At 37.3% G+C, this 22,077-nt stretch overlaps 1 protein-coding gene across 6 annotated transcripts in view; it reads right to left on the minus strand.

Moving 5' to 3' along the window:
* NAV3 (neuron navigator 3) overlaps window positions 1-22,077 on the minus strand; it is a 797,711-nt gene that overhangs the window by 129,820 nt on the left and 645,814 nt on the right. For all 6 annotated transcript variants that reach the window (XM_087868917.1, XM_045779499.2, XM_087868918.1 and 3 more), the window contains one exon: window positions 10,111-10,230. In XM_087868917.1, the coding sequence (XP_087725043.1) occupies window positions 10,111-10,230 (120 nt within the window). The remainder of the gene's footprint in view (window positions 1-10,110; window positions 10,231-22,077) is intronic.

Below are 22,077 nucleotides of genomic sequence, written 5' to 3' on the forward strand. Positions count from 1 at the left end.
CTATTTTGATGCTCTTTGTGGAAAAAAAATCACATACTATAAAAGGCCCACATTGCTTTTCCCTTCATATAAATACTCTTTTAATATTTTTCTGTATATAACCTGAATATATTTTTCCCCGTTCCATTTTTCTAATGTTTCCTGGAGCCTGTAAGAAATAAATATGTCAACAGACATTAGGGTTTCAAGAGATATCTTATCTATCTAGAACAAAACACTGCTAAATTGTTTAACTCATATTAACAAACTAGCCAGCATTTGAGAATCTCTAACACATGTGAAAAGATTGTTGTCAATTTTTGTTTTTAGGTTTATCAACAATCTGCAATAGAATAGAATATGATTTATATATTGAGGGAACTTATCAACCTTTATGAAGTTGAATAAAATATATATATTCATATTTTATAGACATGTTTAGACTAAGATAGAAAAAAGAAAGAATTTACAAAATCTGACAATGTACATCCGGGCACGATAAAAACATTTATCTAAATTAATAATGTTATGAATAATAGTAAGAGCACAGGAACTGGATTCAAATCCTACCATTACAGTTAATTAAGAAAGTGTTTACAGGAAAGTTTCTTAATCTAAGAACTCTTCGCCTCATAAAATGGCAGTAATAAAACCCACTTCATAGGGCTGTTGTAAAGATAAAATATAACAATGTATTTAAGTAATAGGGCATGTTGGCTGCACATAACTAGTCCTCAATGCTGATAGCTATTATAGCTAAATTTTATTATAACAACCCTGACTCTCCCTCTCCATCCTCCTCCTTACCATCTTCATAAGATTATAGTAAATTGTTTTGGAAGGAGCTTAGGTAAAACTACTGCATAAATAAGAGTACTGAGGACCACCTCTTCTGTTAGAAGAATATCCTATAATGGCTAAGTTTAGCTTTGGCCAAGTTCAATGTCAGGAGCAGTCCTTCAAAGAGGTGGTAGAGCTCAGAGCTACCTGGATGCATGTTTTGAAAAATATTAAAAGGTATCTCAAACAGAAATATCTACCACTTGGGCTAGTTGATTGTCCAAGTACCCTTTCGATCTCAATGGCCTTTTAAACTTTCATCATCTCTAATTCCTCTGAACACAGGGTCCCCCAGGATTGAGCACAGTGCTTGGTAGGGGGTAGGTTCTCAATAGTGTTTCTGGTGTGAATTAGTTCTAGAAGGGGTATTACTTATAAGTACTGGAAGTTTAGGGGCGCCTAGGTGGCTCAGTCGGTTAAGTGTCTGCCTTCGGTGCAGGTCATGATCCCAGGGTCCTGGGATCGAGCCCCATGTCGGGCTCCCTGCTCAGCGGGGAGTTTGCTTCTCCCTCTCCCTCTGCCTGCCGCTCTGGCTACTTGTGCTCTCTATTTCTCTGTCAAATAAATAAAATAAAATCTTTTTTTCAAAAAGTACTGGAAGTTTAAAAGATTATTCACAATGAGGCCAGTTAATTCTGAGAACTAGAATCCGGGAGAGAAGTTCGGCAGCAGTTCGTAAGTCTGTGATGGCGAGCAAGGTGTCAAAGGGAAGTTAGAAGGGCAAATAAAACTTTTTCTACATCTCTAATATTTTGCACGGGTCTCTTTCTACTTAGAGTAAAGAAACAAGAGCAAAAAAGGCAGGCCGTTTTATTATGAAGTGAAATAATTAAATTTACTTTATCTATTTCCATCTCGGTCTATTAATCTTTTCTGTGTTTGCTTTTAATTACAATGGAAAGACAGTAAGCTAATGAAGGAAATACTTAAGATACGGGACTATACTGATTCTGTGATTATACCAGAACAAATCAACATGGAATAGGATGAATTATTAGAGTGTACACACACTAGTGACAAGCATCACGAATCTGACCCTCGAGATATTTGCTTGATGGCTTAAGAGAAATCTCTGTTGCCTTCACTTCTCTTTGGAGAAGTTGTGGAAGTATCAAAGGCCTCCCATCCTTAGAAATGACTCCTCACGTGATTTTGTGAATTTGCCATGACTCCCTTTTGTAAAGGCAGTACAGGATTCTGCACACTGATACTAACTGTAGATTTAGGGCAAAGGAATCCAAAATATACCACTGTGAAGAGTTTCATTTTTTCTGAACTCCCCTTATTTGCCTAAAAGCAGAGCCTCCCAAAATAATTCATAAATTATAAATCCCCTCCCTGAGAGTTCTGTAACCAGAGAAGATTGACTCCTGTCACCGGAGATGAGAAGTAAGGACAGGAAATCACCTAAACAGACATTGTCACAAAACTATCATACCTCCCATCTTTTCTTCTAAGTGTCCTTTTATTTTTCCCAGAAGTCCTATGTTTCCCAGAAGTCCTTCTTCCACTCCCTTCCCCTATTAAGAGTGTAAATCCTAAGAGTTCTCAACACAAGGAGAATATTTTTTTTCTTCTTTACTTGTTATCCTATCTTTACGAAAAGATGGATGCTAGCTGAACGTATTGTGGTCATCATTTCACTATACATATCACCATGCTGTATCCCTTAACTTGTACAGTGATGCATGCCAATTATTTTTCAATAAACCTGGGGGGAAAACAGATGGTATTTAAGTCCAAATTTGAACTGCCTCCTTGAGTCACATTTTCTGTCACTTCTCACATATATACATGAATAAAAATCTGTCTTATTCCTTGATAAGTTCTTTTGCAGTGTTATTTGCAGGTCCCCAATCCCTGAACAAGAGAAATATACTCAGGTTATATACAGGTGGTCAAGGACCACCCCCAACAAGGGATTTAGTATGACTAGTGTTTCGTCCTAGGCTTCCCTTGATATATTGAGTTATAATGACTGATAACCTGAGGGCCATGTAAAAATCATGACAATCCCTTAACGCCTTTTGTAAACTCTTCCATCAACTGTGATTTCAGCATCTGAACTGCAGTATCACAAATCAAGCCAATCTGTCAGTTAGTACAATACAAAAATAACAATTTCTAAGACGTATTATGCTTTTATATTTTCAAAAGTTCATGATTCAACACACAAAAATCAGTAAAAAATATGAATAGTTAAACTGATTAGTTTACAGTTGAAATTAACAATCATAGATTTAAGAATATGCTTTAGATAGCAACATAATAACCCACAATGGGCCTGGATTTGTGGAATTTTGTTCATTTTCCAAGAAGAGTTTGTCACCTGGAGGTTTATCTTCCTCTCCTTTGAGACTCATTCTGTCATTATATTGACTTGATGGTCATGTGGACAAATCATCTTAATAACCAAATTTTGACTTCTATGACCATTTTGCTCAAGTAACTCAGGCTATCCCTTGTACCTTGCTCGATCATGCAGGAGAGCACTACCTCTCAAACGTTAAACTTCATACTGTTTTATTTCATTCTTTGGAATGAACCTTCTTCAATTATTTGTCCATGGAATTTGACAGTGTTGCCTCATTCCTCTACTCTCTATTTCAAAAATATCAGTTAGCCCTATTTCTCCTTCAGTTTTGTGTAGGAGCTCTTTTCTCTGCCTCTTCAGTGGTTACTCTCCTTTTATTCACTCTTTAAATGTCAAGGGTTCGTTCTCAGAGCTTGTTTCCCCACTCTGCATCACAGATACAAATGTGCCCTTAGCCTGCACAGTGCTGATTCACAGAGTGGTTTAAGCAAAATTAATTAGTTACCATCTATATAACAGACATCAGGCCAGCATCACTGAGGGAGGCTATGGCTGGGAAACTGACCTGAGATCATCCTGTCTTGCATTGCAAACTTGGAAATGTGCTCGAATAGTTTTGCCTAAATTACTAGGCTGGCTTCTCATGACTGGTGGCATTTTCTTTCTGTACAGCTGATATCATCACCAGCGTATCTCTGTGGGAAAATTTAAGGCACTAGGAAGTTCACATAACCATACGTGAGAACGCACACTGTCTCTTGCTTTATATAGGCTTCTCTGTAATTTCCTACATTATCTGCCATTGAAGAAAATGTATATCTTTAACTATCTATTGATCTTATAGACCTATTAACGCAGTTACCAATATGTAAAAATTGGGAGATTTCTCACGGAATTCCAGACTCTGATTTTACTTGAAAAATCAAATGGTCTGGCAATCGTTAGCCCCTCCTTTCCACATTTCTGCCTTTCTACAGACAGCAACCTCTAGAGCTAACGGTGGCTGCCCCCTTTAGACTGGCCATGTTTAACATATCCCTCTGTTTCTTTCATTTCATGTGTTCTTCCTGACCCTGAAGGATTTGAGCTTAATAACACACATATTATATATAGTCAGTACTTCAATCCAGCATTTATACAGGGACTAACCTATGTCTCCAAGGATAAAACCACCTGGGAGTTACACAGTGGGATGGATTGAATGGTGCCCCTCTCCCCCCAAATTCATATGTCGAAGCCTTAACTATCAATGTGACTATATTTGAAGAAGGGCCTTTACAGAGGTAATTAAAGTTAGATGATGTCATAGTGGTGCCTACTCTGATAGAACTGATGTCCTTGTACCAACAGGAAGAGATGTGAGAGAGCTTCCTCTTTCTCCCCAAGGGAGCACAGAGGAAAGGCTGTGTGAGGACATAGCAAGAAGATGGCCGTCTACAAACCAGGAAGAAAGCTCTCACCGGATAATGACTTTTCCAGCACTGTCCTCGTGGATGTGTAGCCTTCAGTGCATATCTGTTGTTTAAGCCACCCAGACTGTGTATTTTGTCAAGGCAGCCTGAGCAGAGTACTATACACAGACCAAACCCAGGTTCCTTGAGAAATGGTGTCTCCATTCCCACTCTCCAGCTAGGAGCTCATCTGTTTTCACCTGGACTTTTGTAGTCACTTCCTGAGCAGTCTTCCTGTCTTTGCACCATGTCTCTTTGCTATTTGCTGTGGGTGAGTTATTATTAAAATACAATCCATATAACACATGCTCTTACTTTGAAATTTAAAAAGAAAACTAATTAAAATTAGTAAAATAGCCCTTTTTCACTTATAGGTCCAAATACTCTAGAACAACCCTCTAGGTCCTTTGTTGTCATCCTTGCCCACATTCCCAGTGCACTAGCAAAATCCCATTATTAATGGGTCTGACAAAGACTCTTTGACCAAACTTTACTCAGGCTCCTCTGCAGCCTCTTCTTGATTAGGTCTTGACTTTGACCCACTGTTGGGCCTGCAGAGCCCAGTCTGAGCAAGAATACTGCCTGCTAGGGCATTTTAGAGAGCTTCCTCCACCTTGATATGTGAGCACCTGGGATATCTGGTTGTAGTCCTCAACCCCCACATGAATTATCTGATCACCCTGGCCTCTTTTCGGCAAGAATCTTAAGTGGGCTTTGCAAGAATCCACATACTCTTGATGTCTCCTCTTAGTAATTTTCCATCCACCGATACCCTCATTCTGCTTGTTGGCTATGAATCCCCACGTGTTCCTGTTGTATTCAGAACTGAGCCCAGTTGTATACTAAGGTCTCTTTCCCCCAGTTGCAACAGCTCCTTATGAAATCTGTTTTAAATGCTTTAATAACTGCCTACTTCTGGTTTTCTGCAACATCCCCTTAAACTAAACTCCTCTATGCTTCTATGCTCTCCCCTCCCACATTTCTTCAGATTTCTCCCAGGCCATATGTCAAAAAGTATTACGGTTTCTTTATGGCTCCACTTAAATCAGACTGCTTTTTGAAGTCTTTCCTTACCCTCCCAGGTAGGAATAATCACTTCCCTTTGGGGTGCTTCTAAGACACTATGTATATACATCTATTATGACTTAATTTTATTATCTCTTTATTTTTTGCTTACCTTATTCTGTCTGACCATTAAACCCAGGATCTTTCATCTTTATTGTTCTGTTTTGTTTTTACCCGAGGTGCTATTATGCTGTCATGCACTTAGGAGGTAATTATATATTTATTTTTCAAATATTTGTTAATATTTGTTAATGCAAGCAGGGAAGCTAGTGTCAGGACAGTAATAGGAATTAATAAAAACCAAAACAACAACTATTCCCCACCTTTCTCCCCCCAAATTACCATCTAAATATAGTGTAGCCCAATTGTATCAATGTATATGAATTAGGATTGACTTCATTATAACTGGAGCCATATGGATAAAGCCCACACATTTTAACTGTCTGTTATGAATTTATTTGTGAAGTTCCCAGAGCATCTCCAACATGTCTACAAGGATTAGTCCCATTCTGTAATCTTTTTTTGGTCAGTATAGTAAGGAAATGGGGATGGTGTTGGATTGATATGGAAAATGAAGGAACTGCAATATCTTTGAGTAATAAAATACTTGAGATACACTACGGTTGTCTGTTGGAAGCCGTCCTCTTTTCCTTGGGGCCATTTCAATCTGCTGAGAAGAAGATTTCAGCTGTTCTCTACTGTCCATCACATTTTAGCCAAACTTTGATTAAAGGGGAACATTATAACCTTCATGAAAGTAACACAAGCAATTCGAATCCATTGCTATCCTAGCCAGCTGGCTACTTTGCTCTTATGTAATGCATTTTCACTGATCACAGCTTATAGAAAAAATGTCTATGAAATATGAAAAATTAATAAAACACCGCTGGGTTTTTTTTTTTTTTTTTTTTGCTCTTAAGCTTTTTTTTAAATCAGTGAGCTATTACAAGCCTTACATTTACCAATTTACTAAAATGAACCAAGCACTAACATTATTCGTTTTATTTAAAAGACCTCTGACTAAGGTAGCTGGGAAACTGTTAAGTACAGGAGGTAAAGGGCCCAAGTCCTTGTACTATCATAACCACTAAATGGCAAAATCAGCATTTCTTAAAATATCACAGGAACCAATAAGGTAGCTGGGAAATATCACAGGAACCAATATAAAATATCACAGGAACCAATATAAAATATCACAGGAACCAATAAGGTAGCTGGGAAACTGTTAAGTACAGGAGGTAAAGGGCCCAAGTCCTTGTACTATCATAACCACTAAAGGCAAAATCAGCATTTCTTAAAATATCACAGGAACCAATTATTACAGAGAAAAAAGTGAGGAAATCAGTGATTAAAAAAAAAAAGCTTTTAGGGAGCACTGAATTAAATCAAGTTGAACAGTTTTTAGTTTAAAGTACAGGACTTCTCAGTATCTTTTTCGAGTAAAACTAAGCAAAGAGGTATCACCTTAGAGCTACTCCTGCCTATCCTCTTTGGAATGGATATCAGAATTTAAAAAGCATTGTGAAACAACATCCTGGACGAGGAGATTTTTAAATTAACAGAAGGACTTCCACAACTATAATATTTAATACTATGCATTTTAAAATTATGTACATCCCAAATCACTTCCTGAATATAGGATTTTAAAAGAGCTTCAGTCTTATCTGTAATAGAAGACAAACTCCTATCTCTGCTGATAGCAGGATTTTCTCTATGACCTTATTGGTGTTTAATATATACAAGTGATTAAAGTGGTTTTTGTATTCTCTCAATTCTACCATTCTTTCAAAAATGCAATTCTCAGAAGCTGAATCTAACAAAGGGAAACAATTTATTTCTGGTACAACATGTCATTATTTGATCTAATTTAAAGATTAGTGCCAGTGTTATTTTGATATTCACTTTCTCTTGACAGAGCACAGCTAAGAAAAATGAATAAAAACTTTAAAATGTCATTTTTTTAATGTTTAAATGTTTATGCTAAGTGTTCGTGTTTTCATGAACCTGGCATCTAGTTGTTAATTTTAAGACAGTGATTTGCTAACTTGAGTAGCTGTAAGAATCACCTGGAAGGCCTGTTGAAGATTGCTGGGTCCACCCCAGAATTTCCCCTTCAGTAAATCTTGGATAGAGCTAATCTGCATTTCTATCAAGTTCCTAAGCAATGCAGATGCTGCGGATTTAGTTCCCACACTTTAAGAACCACTGTTTTCACGGGTCCTAATTTATTAGACACATCTCTGGGTTTTCCCACTGGTCTGAGGTTCCTCAGTCAGCAGCAAGGAGAGCTGGTTCTCCCAACTAGGTCCAAAATAAGGCTCCTCTGTATTGATTCCTAGGTTCTGCCACCACAATCTCATTTCCTAAGGACCAACAGACTTTCCCCCTCCTTTAATATTTTCCACCATCAGCTAAGAATGTGTAGGTCCTTAGTTTCAAAATGTAGTCCAGACTGTGGCTTTCTTCCCCTCGAATCACTGCTTTCTGCTTTTCCACATAACCCCTTCCCTCTCTTATGTAATATCCTTGCAGAATGTTGGCTCTGGCCTCATTTGCCTCTCTACCCAGTTGAACTCTATTGCTGGCCATATATGAATATATAGCTTATATTCATTCCTTTGTTCTTTCACTCCACACGCATTTGCTAAAGGCTCAAAATATAACGAATATGACAAAGGTTCGGCATTCGTGGGCTTCCATTGTAATGGGGGAGACATAAGATCAACATGTAAACAAGTAAGTATGATCTCTTCCAGGAGTGATGGGGTACATTGAAGAAAATAATATAAGGTAACGGGTAAGAAAGTGACTGCAAATCAAATGTATCTTAGCCTCTCTGGAATCACTTCTCTGAGAAGGCAGCATTCCGCTGAAACTGAAATGTTGTGATGGAGGAAATAATGCAGCAAATATAGAAAAGGGCATTCCAGACAGAGGAAGCATCAGTGCAAGAGCAGAAAGAAGTCCAGGATGGTTGGAAGAGTCAGGAAGGGAAAATGATTGAAGAGTTCCAGTTGGTGGTGGGGAGGCAAAATTTTTCATAATCCTTTTGTAACCACCTGCTTCTCTCACACACCCTGGTCTACAGACTAGGATATGTCTATACAGACTAGGATATGTCTATCCTAGGCTCCTAGTGGAAACTGTCCACTGGCCAACAGGAGTTAAAATATCAACAGCATTATTTAAAGAGCATTTAGAGCCCAAGTGCCTTCCTTGCCTCAGCTCAGTAGATGGCTGCCACGTCTTTCTCACCCCAGTAGAGGCCTGAGGTTTCATTTTCTGGAGAGGTCTCTGAACTATAGGATACCAGGCACATACCCAAACCCTTAACCCCTCACTCCTAACCCCAACCCTAGCCCTAACCCTCTGGAGAGGTCTCTGAACTATAGGATACCAGGCACATACCCTCACCCTAGATCTGAGAGAGTGACTTCCTGAACACATGATAAGAAAAATTGAGAAACAGCCTACTTATCCTGAAAAAGATCCCAAACATGTAAAAATTGGTGGTATTTCTGAGAATGGGTGTGAAGGTAGAGATAAAAACAGAAGGACTAATTGAATATCTATTTCAAGAGTATTTAAGCCCCAAATCCCTCTCCCCTCCCCACCAAAATATATCAATAGCATTTGAGTGAGGAGAAACTGACTAATACCAGAATTCAAGCCTTTTGAGTCGGCTATGTTAAAACGCACAATGAGGTGTGCACAGTTCTTACTTCAGAATGTGGATACACTAAGTTACGTTTTGTCTCTTCCTCAATGCCGACTTTAGTAAAGGTATTCATATGTCATAGTTTTGGAAATGGCAATCCCTTCCTGATGAATAAAGTCAAAATTCTGAGTGAAGAGAGGGCAAAATCAGATCAGAAGTATATCTTACAATATTAGTTTACAAGAACAATATTTTCTAACAGCAGTGATTCTGATCAAATTGACAAAATGACTTCCAGCAAATTAATAACTAACCTATGAAGCAAGCATACACACACACACACCTTTAAACAATCTGAAATAATTACAAAACAGAAATTCACCTAAAGCAAGAGTTTTACGCTTTCAACAAACCCTTCAAGAAAAGCATCAAGTTTATTGTACCTGATAATTTGAATTATGTTTAAATCTTTGTATCATTAGCCTTCAGGTAAATCTGAGAATATCCAAACCAATCAGCCAGGGCTTTTTTCAAGGAAAGAACATAAGTCTATGTGCATCATTTTGCTTTTACAGATATTAAAATTGGCTTCCATTTAACTGAAATTGTTAAATATTCTTACCAATGCAGTATATAGAGCTAAACATGTCTTGTAAGAAAAACCACCTTAGTTTTAAAAATATTTCAAAATAATTGTTATATTGAAATAAAAAGTCCTTTGATATATACTGTAAAACTCCTTAGATCTTATTTATGAAATTGCTTTATGCAGTTCTCACCATTGTACATGCTGATAGCATTACCTGTCTGCATCCACTGTCACATCATGAACTCCTCTCTGGATGACATCTCTGCAAGTGGCTGTGTCTGGTATTCGGTTCAGACTTCTAGTATACAGGTTGAGCCCTCCATCTGTCATGTACCTGAAAATAAAGGTGTAATTAATCAACATAAAATTAAATGATCTCATCTGTATAATTTAACTTAATAAACAGTGTTCACAAATTTCAATAATTATGCAAATGTGCTTTATTACAGTTTTTTTTTTCTATATAAACATTTTACTCACCAGGAAAAATTAGAGTATTTTTAAGTTTATTAGGAAATCAATCTTGCTTACTACAACAAATAACTAACATATGTAAAACCTTCATTTTTCCACCCTTTTGTTATCAAAATTTTGAAGAGGCTTGGAGATAATTTAACTCTTAGAAAAATAAGAGCAAGATCATTTCATTTTGCAAATACCATTTTTGAAGCACTGAAGGTCATAGGAAATAATGGAATATTAGTGAACTTAAAATTAGATTAAGTTATTAGGTAAGTAAAATGTATGCTACCAATTGGCCACAAGGATAAAATAATAGCCAAGATGCATTAAATGGTTACAATGTTGCTAGGAACTGTTCTAAATAGCTTAGATGTAATAACGTTACTATTACCACATTAGAGAAAGAAAGTACATAAGCACAAAAGGGTTAAGTAACACAGTGTTACTCAACCAGTCATGGCAGAACTAAGAAATAAATCTAGAAATTTGACTCCAGAAAGATCTTAACCACCATGCATTACTATTTGAAGTGAAGGGCCACATTGTCTGACCCACTTTGTGTCTTTGAGAACTACTCCCCTGCCATCACGGGACCACCACCATCGCACAGGGACGGTGGACCGGAATAGTTACATTACTACTGGTAATCCTGCTTCCTTGGCTGTGGAGGACTAGGACTCATGGTTTAATCTCCTACCCCATGCTGGGCTAATCAGATTCTTCTTTCTTGAGAACTAGGATTAAAAGACAGCTCCTCAGTCTTTCTGTGTGAATAGAGTTGATGATAATGAATACCCAGGAGATGTATTTCTCTCCCCCAGATGTAAGGAGCCACAGAGAAAGCTGGTCAGCAAAGTAAAAACAATGACCCAGGTGCACAAAAGGAAGCAGAGACACTTGACCACGTGGTTTCAACTTCACAACTTATCCTTGGGTTCTAAGAGATATTCTTGCTTCTTTATAATCATGTGCCCAATTTGCTTAAGCAAATTTGAGTTGATTTCACTTTTTGTAATAGAAAATACTTTTTTTTTTAAAGATTTTATTTATTTATTTGACAGAGAGAGAGACAGCCAGCGAGAGAGGGAACACAGGCAAGGGGAGTGGGAGAGGGAGAAGCAGGCTCCCAGCGGAGGAACCTGGTGTGGGGCTCGATCCCAGGACTCTGGGATCACGCCCTGAGCTGAAGGCAGACGCTTAACGACTGAGCCACCCAGGTGTCCCTGTAATAAAAAATACTTAATCATGGCCATATTGAAGATCAACTAAATAGTTAAAGCGAGGATTATGAAACTGGCTAATTACTTACATGATCAATAAATTCTCTCCTTACTAATTGAAGGAACTTGAACAAGTTTCTTAAACTGTGCCTTAACTTCTTCCTCTGAAAATGGGAAGAATAAAGTCTACAGGTAGATTTTATGATAAAGGAAAAATACAAAAAGCTCTTAACATGAGAACCTTGTAACAAGTAGCTATTTGTTATTCACAATGTCTCTTACACATATTTTGAAAAGGAAGTAGATGAATTTTATATACAAAACAACACTAAGGTCATACTGCATTATCCTTATAAGGGATTCTACCTGGTGAGTTTTCTTGATCACTAAAGAATTTAATCACACCAAAATGGGAAAAATAAAGGAGGACTTTGGCTCCAAAATGTATTGAACTCTTTTAAATAAGAAATACTAGATACAATTTAACTTTTTTTTTATAACTAATCCATGATTAGGAGTATCAATTAAATTAAACAATTAAAGAGTGAAGGGACATTTGTCCTTCATGTGTTTTCATTTGTCAGCTGCCATATCTTGTTGTGTTTCATGGTTTATTCTTACTTCCAATTTCTTATCATATTTCCCACTCGGTTCTCAACCAGTGTCTAAATGTTTTTATTGCCTTGTAAGGAGGAGTGTGTAGAATTCCTGGCAGCAAATGTTTTTCTCAATCATTTTCCTTTTGAAATTGTGCTTTAAAAGGTTGAGGGTAGTTGAAATCTTCTCTCCAGATAAGTGAGATACTCCCCCCCCCCGCCTTTTTTAAAGCTACCAAAATGCTTAATCCTAGGCTTAACCTTGGAGGAAGTTTTAACAATGTATACATGTTATGTTTCATGTACGTATCATTTGTCTGTCTTCTTCATCTGTGTATCTCCAAAACTGTTTAGCAAAGTGTTTTGTATATAACTGGGGATGAGCAAATATATCATGTTTGTTCCAGCTGGATTCAAAAGGCTTCCATATTGTAAAAAGAAAGCATCATAGCTGATTTCAGTAACTTTAACCATGATGGTGATACATGAAACCAAGAAATAAGAGGACAGATCACTTCGATTAGAAACATAACCTTTCAGTTATTCAATACTTACAGAAGAGTAAGTTCTATAGACAAAGGTTAAGTGTTTAGAAAACTAATTTTCAAAAGGAAAAAAACATAGGGTTAAAACTTCAATAAATTAAGAAAAAAACCTATTTTTTCAGGAAGCATTTCAAGGGATATTCATTTTTCTTGGGCCTTTCAATTTTCCAGTGAATATCAAATAGGTTTACAACAGGTATTAATTGAACCAAAAAAATACTTAGTTATAATTCCCCCGTTTACACAGACACACTCTCATTTGTTTTTTTTTTTTTTTTTAATAATGATTTTTTATTATATTATGTTAGTCACCATACAGTACATCCCCGGTTTTCGATGTAAGGCTCGATGATTCATTAGTGACACACTCTCATTTGAATGGTAGCACATTTTCATAACAGAACCATGACTTTGTTACTTAAAAAACAACATGCAATATGGAGGTTCCTCAAGAAGTTAAAAATAGACTGCCCTACAATCCAGCAATTGCACTACTCAGTATTTATCCAAAGGGTATAAAAACAGTAATTCGAAGGGGCACCTGCACCCCAATGTTTATAGCAGCACTGTCCACAAAACACAAACTATGGAAAGAGCCCAGATGTCCATCAACAGATGAATGGATAAAGAAGATGTGTATATGTACAATGGAATATTACTTGGCTATTAAAAATGATGAAATCTTATTACATCGATGTGAACGGAACTGAAGGGTTTTATGCTAAATGAAATAAGTCAATCAGAGAAAGACAATTATCCACAATATATGTGGAATATAAGAAGCAGAGCAAAGGATCATAGGGCAAAGGAGGGAAAACTGAATGGGAAGAAATCAGAGAGGGAAACAAATCATGAGAGACTCTTAACTATAGGAAACAAACTGGCGGGCAGGTGGATAGGGGGATGGGGTAACTGGGTGATGGGCATTAGGGAGGGCACACGATGTGGTGAGCATTGGGTATTATATGCAACTGATGAATAACTGAACTCTACATCTGAAACTAATGGTGTACTACTTTATGTTTGTTAATTGAATTTAAATTAAAAAAAAAAAACATCCAGGCATCACACAAGTAAGACAAATCTCTGTTTTGAATTTTTCTTGGTCATCCTTCCTTCTTGTCATTCTTTCTGAAGGATTTAAAAATCTATAAGAACATGAACTTTATAGCTCCTCTAGAAAAATTATGCTATGGTCTGGGAGCTATCAATGTTAGGGGATCATTTTGAAATAATAATGTAAAATTTTAAAAATGATTTCCTAATAATGTTATATCTAAACTTCAAGACTGTCAGCCAAAATGAGTTTAAGAAGAGATAATAGACACAGGGAAGACTGGTACAGAAAGTTGGAAAGAAACTTACGAGGATTACTGACAAAAAATAAATTACCTCAAACTCTGAAAGTCTTAGAATAATTTTAGCCATGTTCAAATTCTATGAACTGTAAAAGAATTCACATGAAAAAAAATAGTCTCACAAAGCATTTCCTAATTCTTCTTCACTTCTACTCACACCCTGTTTTTTTGTGTGTGGGCAAACTTGCACGCTTACGGCATATTTACTTTAGGTGTCTATTATCCAAATTAATATTTCTAGGCCATATCATTCCACCTTGCTCTAAAATAAGATATTAAACTGCTTCCGAGGCATAGTAGGTGGCTTTCTCATAAAAACCGACCATATATTAACGTCACCACTAAAGCCCATGTTCCTTTCGTGCGTGCTACAATGGCTAAAGGGAAAGACGCCATCCACCCAATCGATAATCTAGATATAACACTCCTTCTTGTCGCTCACTACCCCCAGCTATTATAAGATGGAGTCCGTTCAAATCTGTGACTCTGCATCATTATGCTCTAATTATGTCTGGAATTCACTGAAATAGAGAGAATTTGTAAAAATCTTATTTTATATATTGTTCAATCCTACTTTCTCAATGAACAGAAATATATACAACTCTACCATCATAACAATTACATGCTTTTTGGGAAAAAAAACTTTATAGGGAAATATATATTTTTGCAGGTGTATAATGTATAAAAGGACATATCAAATAATAAGAAAAATAATAGCGACTTTCATGTACCTACTACCTGGCTTCAGAAATAAAACATTTCCAGTTTCTTCAATGTCCGTATAGACTCCTCCCACTCACAGCCCCAAACCTCTCTTCTAGAGATATCTACTGTCTGGGATTTTATAAGCATTCCTTTACTTTCCTTTATTGTTTTGCCACATAAGCATGTATTCCTAAAAATATATTGTTCAGCATCTCCTGGATTTGAACTTTATATAAAATGAGTCACACTACATGTAACCTTTTGTGACTTCTTTCCTTCACTCAAAATTACATTTTTGCAATTATCTATCCTCACGTGTATCATTGTGTTATTCATTTTGTAGTTTTATAACTGTTTTACAAATGCAGTAGTCGATTAATCCATTTGACTGCTATGGACATTTGGGTTTTTTTTTGTTTTTGTTTTTGTTTTTTTTAAGATTTTATTTATTTATTTGACAGAGATAGAGACAGCCAGCAAGAGAGGGAACACAAGCAGGGGGAGTGGGAGAGGAGGAAGCAGGCTCATAGCGGAGGAGCCTGATGTGGGGCTCGATCCCATAACGCCGGGATCACGCCCTGAGCCGAAGGCAGACGCTTAACCGCTGTGCCACCTAGGCGCCCCTGCTATGGACATTTGAGTTGTTTTTCGTCTTTGCTGCCACGACTACTTGTGTACCTGCATTTCCTTGTGCTCACATGGCAAGAACTTACTTAAGGTCTGTATCTAGAAAGGAAATCACTGGGTCGTAAGAGACACATACCCTACTTAAGCTTACTAGACAATGCTAAATAGTTTTCAAAATAGTTTCAGAATAAACACCTACTTGCCTATAGGTAAGAATTCTCATTTTGGTTTGGTTTACAAGTTCCAGATTACCAAGCAGGTTGATCATATTTTCACTTTGTTGTAAGCCATTTATGTTTTGTCTGTGTTGGCTAACCGAATTTAAATTAAAAAAAAAATGCTGATTTTGATTGGAAAGAGTCCATTTTAAAATATTCAAGCTGATTGCATGTAATGTAGTTACTATGTCATATGTAGCCAGTTGTAATGCTTTCTAAGTGATATAAATATATATAAACAAATAAATATGACATCCCTATAAAAAAAGAAATATCTGTCATTTGTTCATTTTTTAAATTGTATGAAGTTTTTAAAATTTAAATTCTAATCTAGTTAACATGTAGTGTGTTATATTAGTTTCAGGCATACAATAGAGTGATTCCACAATTCTATACATTGCTCAGGGCTCATCACAATGCATGTATTCTTTCCATCTTTATCTATTTCACCCATCGCCTCGCCCACCTCCCTTCTGGCAACCATCAGTTCTTTATAGTTAAGAGTCTGTTTCTTGGTTTGTCTCTCTCTCTCTTTTTCCCTTTGTTCATTTGTTTTGCTTCTTAAATTCCATATATGGTGAAATCATATGGAATTTGTCTTTCTCTGGCTGACTTATCTCACTTCCTTTGCTCATTTTTCTATTGGATTGAATGCTATGTTTTGTTTTCCTTTTTTCTTTCCTCATTGATACTAATCCTTTATTAGTTATGCGTGGCATATGTTTGTGGCTTCTATGGAGTTTCATCCTGACACTTTTCTCCTGCTTATTTTTATGTGAAATTCATTTTTCTGAATAAAAAGAAACAATGTAGATACCTTTCCAACTTCACACAGTAACTGACTCTGTTGTATTTGTGCAGTGTTTTTAAAGTGCAGTAATTAGCTTTTTGCGATTTTGGGGTTCTGTTTCCATCTCTCACTTTCTTCCAGACCTTCACGTTCACCCTTATTGCCACATCTGGTTCAGTTTGCTTCTATTCCCAGAAGGTGTCTCAGTGTGGGGTCCTGTCCTGGAAGGGAGCTGTAGTTGGGTAATTGAATGAATTCATAGGAACTAGACTGTTCTATTCCCTTCAGACATGACCTTCTGCCTTTATTCTCTCTGGCTGGTCAAATGGTCAAAATCCCTCCCAGCTTCAGCTGCCAACTTCAAATGCCCTGTGTGTTTACTAGTCAGTGTCTCGGCTATTTTGGGGTTTTCCGTCCTCAGTGTTACCAGACCCCTAAGTGCTACCGCTGTTTCTTCTGAAACAGACAAGAGTACCATCCTTTGGCTCTTGTATATTTGTCCTCAGCTACCTATACTTGGGGGCTGAGATGATACTTTGTCATTGTCTTTTATGTGTAAACAATGATCGTGATTTTTCGGCTTTGCTGGCTAGTCGCTTTGTCTGTTTTTGTGGGGATTTGGGAAGATTGAAAACCTAGGCTTGCACCAAAACTTACTAGAATTCCGTGTTTTTACATTCAAATTTCATTTCAGCCACTATGTTACAATTAGCTATTTTTTAATGACATGAACACACAGTCTTTTTTTTTTTTAACTCAAAGGCACAACAATTCAGCATCTTTTTTTTTTTGAGCATAGATAATATTAACTACTGTCCCCTAGATCATACATGCTAGCTTAAAATAAAAAACAGAAACAAAATCTATACTAATAATGAATGATTGCTGTGAAGCTCTGTTCTATTGTAAAAAATCGACTCCTAGGAGAGAAATGTGTACATGTAGACATGAAGACAATGTCACAGCATGCCATGATGGTGAAGAGTAAAGACTCTTACTCTTGCTGGGTTCAAGTCCAGCCTTGCATGTTTAAGAAATTTTGAATCCCCAGAAGCTATTAACTAATTTTCTGGGTTCCAGCTAAAGTCACTTAAACTACCCATGCCTCGTTTGCTTCTTCTGTAAAATGGAGATAGTAGTGATATATTTACCTCTTACAGTTACAGTGAGACATAAATGAGTCAACAAATGTCAAAGGCACAGAATGCTGTCTAGCATGTAGTAAGTGCTATGTCAGTGTTGGCCTGTATTAGCAGCTATCTTCCAACAAGGATCTCCATAGCTCTCCTATCTTGAATATGAAATCAGTAGAAGCATTATGATAAGGAATCTGTGGTTTGCTGTGTAAACTCTTTCACCCCAACACTTTAAACCTGCCCTTCCCAATGGTAGACATGCTTCACACTATCAAGTTTACTAAGGGTGAATTGAGGGAGTATCAAGGGAGAAGAAGGATAAAAGTATTCACCTTCCTTTTTAAAAAAAGTTCATTTCCCATAATTAAATTATTTTGTGTTTGGGCCATATGACTCAAAGCAGAATTTTAGGTTATATTCTGACCCAACTATTTATACTGTGACACCTGCAGATAACTTCAATTTCCACCCAATTAAAATATGTAACTTTCTCCCCAATTTTCTAGCAAGTTCCTTTTTTGTTTCATAAACGGAGACTTTTTCAGAGACTCATTATAAGTAAGAGGCCTTCCTCTGACTAATTCCTAATTACTGGCAGATTCACATCCCCAAGTGTTTAAAGTAATTTCAAAAAGAGAAGAAAGAGATAAGTCTTTACATGCTTCAGGAAATTTTGAATTCTCAGAATGCCGATTAACTAGTTTTCTGAGTTCTATCTAAGGTACATGAGAAAATGAAACTCCATTCCCATTCACTTCATGACATCCCATGCGGTTACATGAGAAAAAAAAAATCTTAAATTAAACACCTTCATTCATTACTATGTCGTTTGAGCTCTTTGTCCCTTGAATCACTGAAACATACTTTTAAAAACTGGGAACAGAAAATTAACTTTGTGACTCAATTTTTTCATGAACTGTAGCACAGATGTTTCAATGCCCTTTTTTCTCACTTAAAACATCACCAAATTAAAATTCCCCTGGGACGTCTCTAGTCCTCTCATCTTCCCAGCTTTTAATTCTAGGCTGAGGCATCGGGCTACGTCCTATAGACGTCAATAAGTTTTCTGTGTAAACTGGTGAGCACTGAAGAGCAGCACACTGTGGGGTGTCCTCCACACAGTACCCCTCATCACGGTTGAGCTGAGACCAGCCATACGGCCTGCTGATCACGCCTACTCACCTCCCACCCAGGGGACAGAACTCTGAGTCTTTCTTTAAATTTCAGTATTCTGGACTCTGCCACAGGAAAGAGATGTTTAATGCCCAACAGCTCAACATCACCAGGAGAAGTTTTCATACAGGATTTGTGGGGTTTTTAGCTTTTCTTTAAATATAACGGTGAAGGGTATTAAGGAGGGCATGCATTGCATGGTGCACTGGGTGTTATACGCAAACAATGAATCATGGAACACTGCATCAAAAACTAAGGATGTGCTGTATGGCGACTAACATATCATAATAAAAAATTTAATAAATAAATAAATATACTGAGTATGGATGTCAACATAAAACACGTGGACCACTGATGCATATTTAAATGGGCTCATTTGTGAAACAATCCAAGACTTCATTTAAAAGACTGATCGGGAACAAAAATGAAGAGAAGTCTGAATTGGGTTTCCACTGAAGCATGAAACAAGTAGGAAGGACAATGGACATAACTTTTTCTTTTCCTCATGAGTGAATTCAGCAGAAACTACCCAGCTCTCATCAATAACTTCCTCTTCCTCCTGGGCATGCAGCGGAACCATCTTTCCTGGCCTCTCTTCTAGTTAGATGTGGCCATCCAGCTGTTTAGGATAAGGGAATGTGTGCAGAAGTCACCTGCACCACTTGTAGGCCTGGTACATATGAATTAGTCTCACACCAAGATTCTTCCTCTCTTTTGCCACCTGCTTGTTGAAAACCAATGCCCAGGGTGACACTGGAAAGCTGGTGGGATAGTAGCAGAATTACTCACTTCAGCCTTGTTCTCTGAGAGACTATATGGTGTACATTCCCAACTGAAGGCCAGAAACACCAGCAAGGGTTTTATGTGAAGGAGAAATGAACTCTGTGTTAAGTTACGAGATTTTGAGATTTCTTGTTTACAGAAGTTACTGTTAACTAATACAGCTAGACTCCTAGAAAATAGAAAATACATCTGAATATAGGTATGCCTGTAGTATATATTATTATATACGGAACTCAGTTGTTTTAAAAAATTGCCTTAAGAAAAAACTACTAATCTCAGAATGTATAACACATCCTTACTTACAAACATGTGTATATATTAGTCATTCATTCAATGAACAAATGAACACCTATAAAAATATAAAAAACACTTGCATGGAAGTCACATGGCGCTTTGCCTATATTGCTCACTACTGCCCACACTGTCCCAAAATGCTCCTTGGCATATAGAATGAACTCAGAAATATATTTGGATACATACACACATACATACTTCGGCTCAGGATCCTTCTTCTTGCTATTCTTTTCCCAGAAGTCCTCACGGTCTCCTATAATTTCCACTACCTTCTGTATGAGACCACATTCTCCATCATATGGCTACCCTGGAAACTATTGCTATTTCAACTTACACTGCAATGTCTCCAACTCTACGATTCTAACTCTACACTCATCATCTTCCCTCTGCTTTCTCAAAAAAAAAAAAAAATCGTCTCTTTTTCTGCCTATTTTCTCTAAAGGTATAATTTCCTATCTCCGGTGCTTACAAAATGAGCATCTTATCTGAATTCTCTGCCTCTCTCAAGCCCTTGTGAGTAGCCTATCATTATTTCTATAAATTTCTCCTCTGTGGTAGCTCCCATAATAATTTTTTCGCTCCATTCATCCCCATCAAGGCTACTCCCACATTTCTGGCCTAACAGACCTCGGACCTGAAGTTTTTCAGTAGTGTCAGAAATCTAACACCAGAGACTCTCCTTTCAATCCATTTTGTGGATTTCCCCTAAAGGAGACTTTCAAAAATCAACATCAGGCCCTATTCTGTGACTGTTAACTAATCTTTAAGAAATGGTGCTTTCCACTGTTTAGAGTACATGGTTTAAACTTCTTAGTATAATGTTATTGAGGCCCATCACAGTAGACCCTATCTCTCAAAATTAAATATTTAGATTTCATGAATCTCGGTTAAGGGAAAGGTCAGTGAATGTCATCCAATCCAATTATCCTTCTGATTTTGAAAATAATATTTTAGTCAAGCTCAGTGAATGACAGTTTTCTACACTATTTCTCCTTTTCTTACAAATATTGTCTTAATATATTTCTCTCCTCTATAGCTATTTAAATCAGAGAGTATAATTAAACTATTTCCTTTTCTTATTCCCTCCTTTCTATCTCATGGCTGGATTTAGCACTTTCTCCTTATCCTGAAGTTTTAATCTGTATGAAACTCCTGAAATTACTCACACATTGCATTGTCAATGTCCATTGATTTCTGATTTAAACTGCTCCCAAGATATGCTTTCTCTCCCCAGATAAGCATTTTGTGTGTATATAAATAGTCAATCCTCATTATTCACAAACTCCATCTTTACAAATTTGCTTACTTGCTAAAATTTATAAATCAATAACTGCAACACTTTCAGGGTCATTCATGGACAGGTGCAGAGCAACAAAAAGTTTGAGTTGCCCATGAGGACATTCCCAGCTGAGGTCAAATAAGGTGACATTCTGCCCTCTTGATTCAACTCCCCTACTGTTAATGGGTCCTTCTTACAGGCTCTTTAGAGACACATTTTCCGCATTTTTGTGCTCCCTGTTGGAGATTCTGCTGTTTAAAATGCCCCCCAGGTGTGGTGCTGAAGTGCTCTTGTGTTCCTAAGTGTAGGAAGGCTGTGGTGTGTCTTACGGAAAATTTTGTGTTAGATAAGCTTCATTCAGGCATGAATTACAGTGCTGCAAAGGCATGAGCTCAACGTTAATGAATCTACAATATGTATTAACTCACAAATAAGGTGGCTTTAAATTGAAATACACATAAAACAAGATTATATTCTGATGAGTTGATAAAAATGTTGTAACCCAAAGCTCACAGGAAGTACCTGTGTATTTCCCCTAGGAGCAATGGTTCAGCATTCACTAATTCAGTGTATGTGGTGATTACTGCAAATAATGAGACTGACTGCCTGCATGTGAGTGTATGTGTGTATTATGTGTATATGTATATATGTATGTGTGTGTGTATACATTAATTTGTGCATATATATGTGTGCGTACATAAATATGCTATATTTATGTATATAGTTAAATCCTTATCTGGGGGTGGGGAGGGGGGTCTCTCTGTGCTTCTGCCACTTCCTGGGCCTGTGCTCGGAGAGCAGTCGTCAAACCGTGCGGCGGTTCATGGTTTATGGCAATACCAAGCCGAGAGCCCACTCCTGAAATCACTGATTGCAGCCGGCTTCCCCGCTCTGATGCCTGAGAACTCTGAAGGATTCAGGCACCCCCAGTCTTCCTCTGACCCCGAGAATCTTGAGACCACACTGTCCCACCTAGGATTCCACCCCACTTCACC

The sequence above is a fragment of the Ursus americanus genome, chromosome 17 (genome assembly GCF_024610735.1).
Source record: "Ursus americanus isolate L20-20 chromosome 17, mUrsAme1.1.p, whole genome shotgun sequence".
NCBI classification, from domain to species: domain Eukaryota; kingdom Metazoa; phylum Chordata; class Mammalia; order Carnivora; family Ursidae; genus Ursus; species Ursus americanus.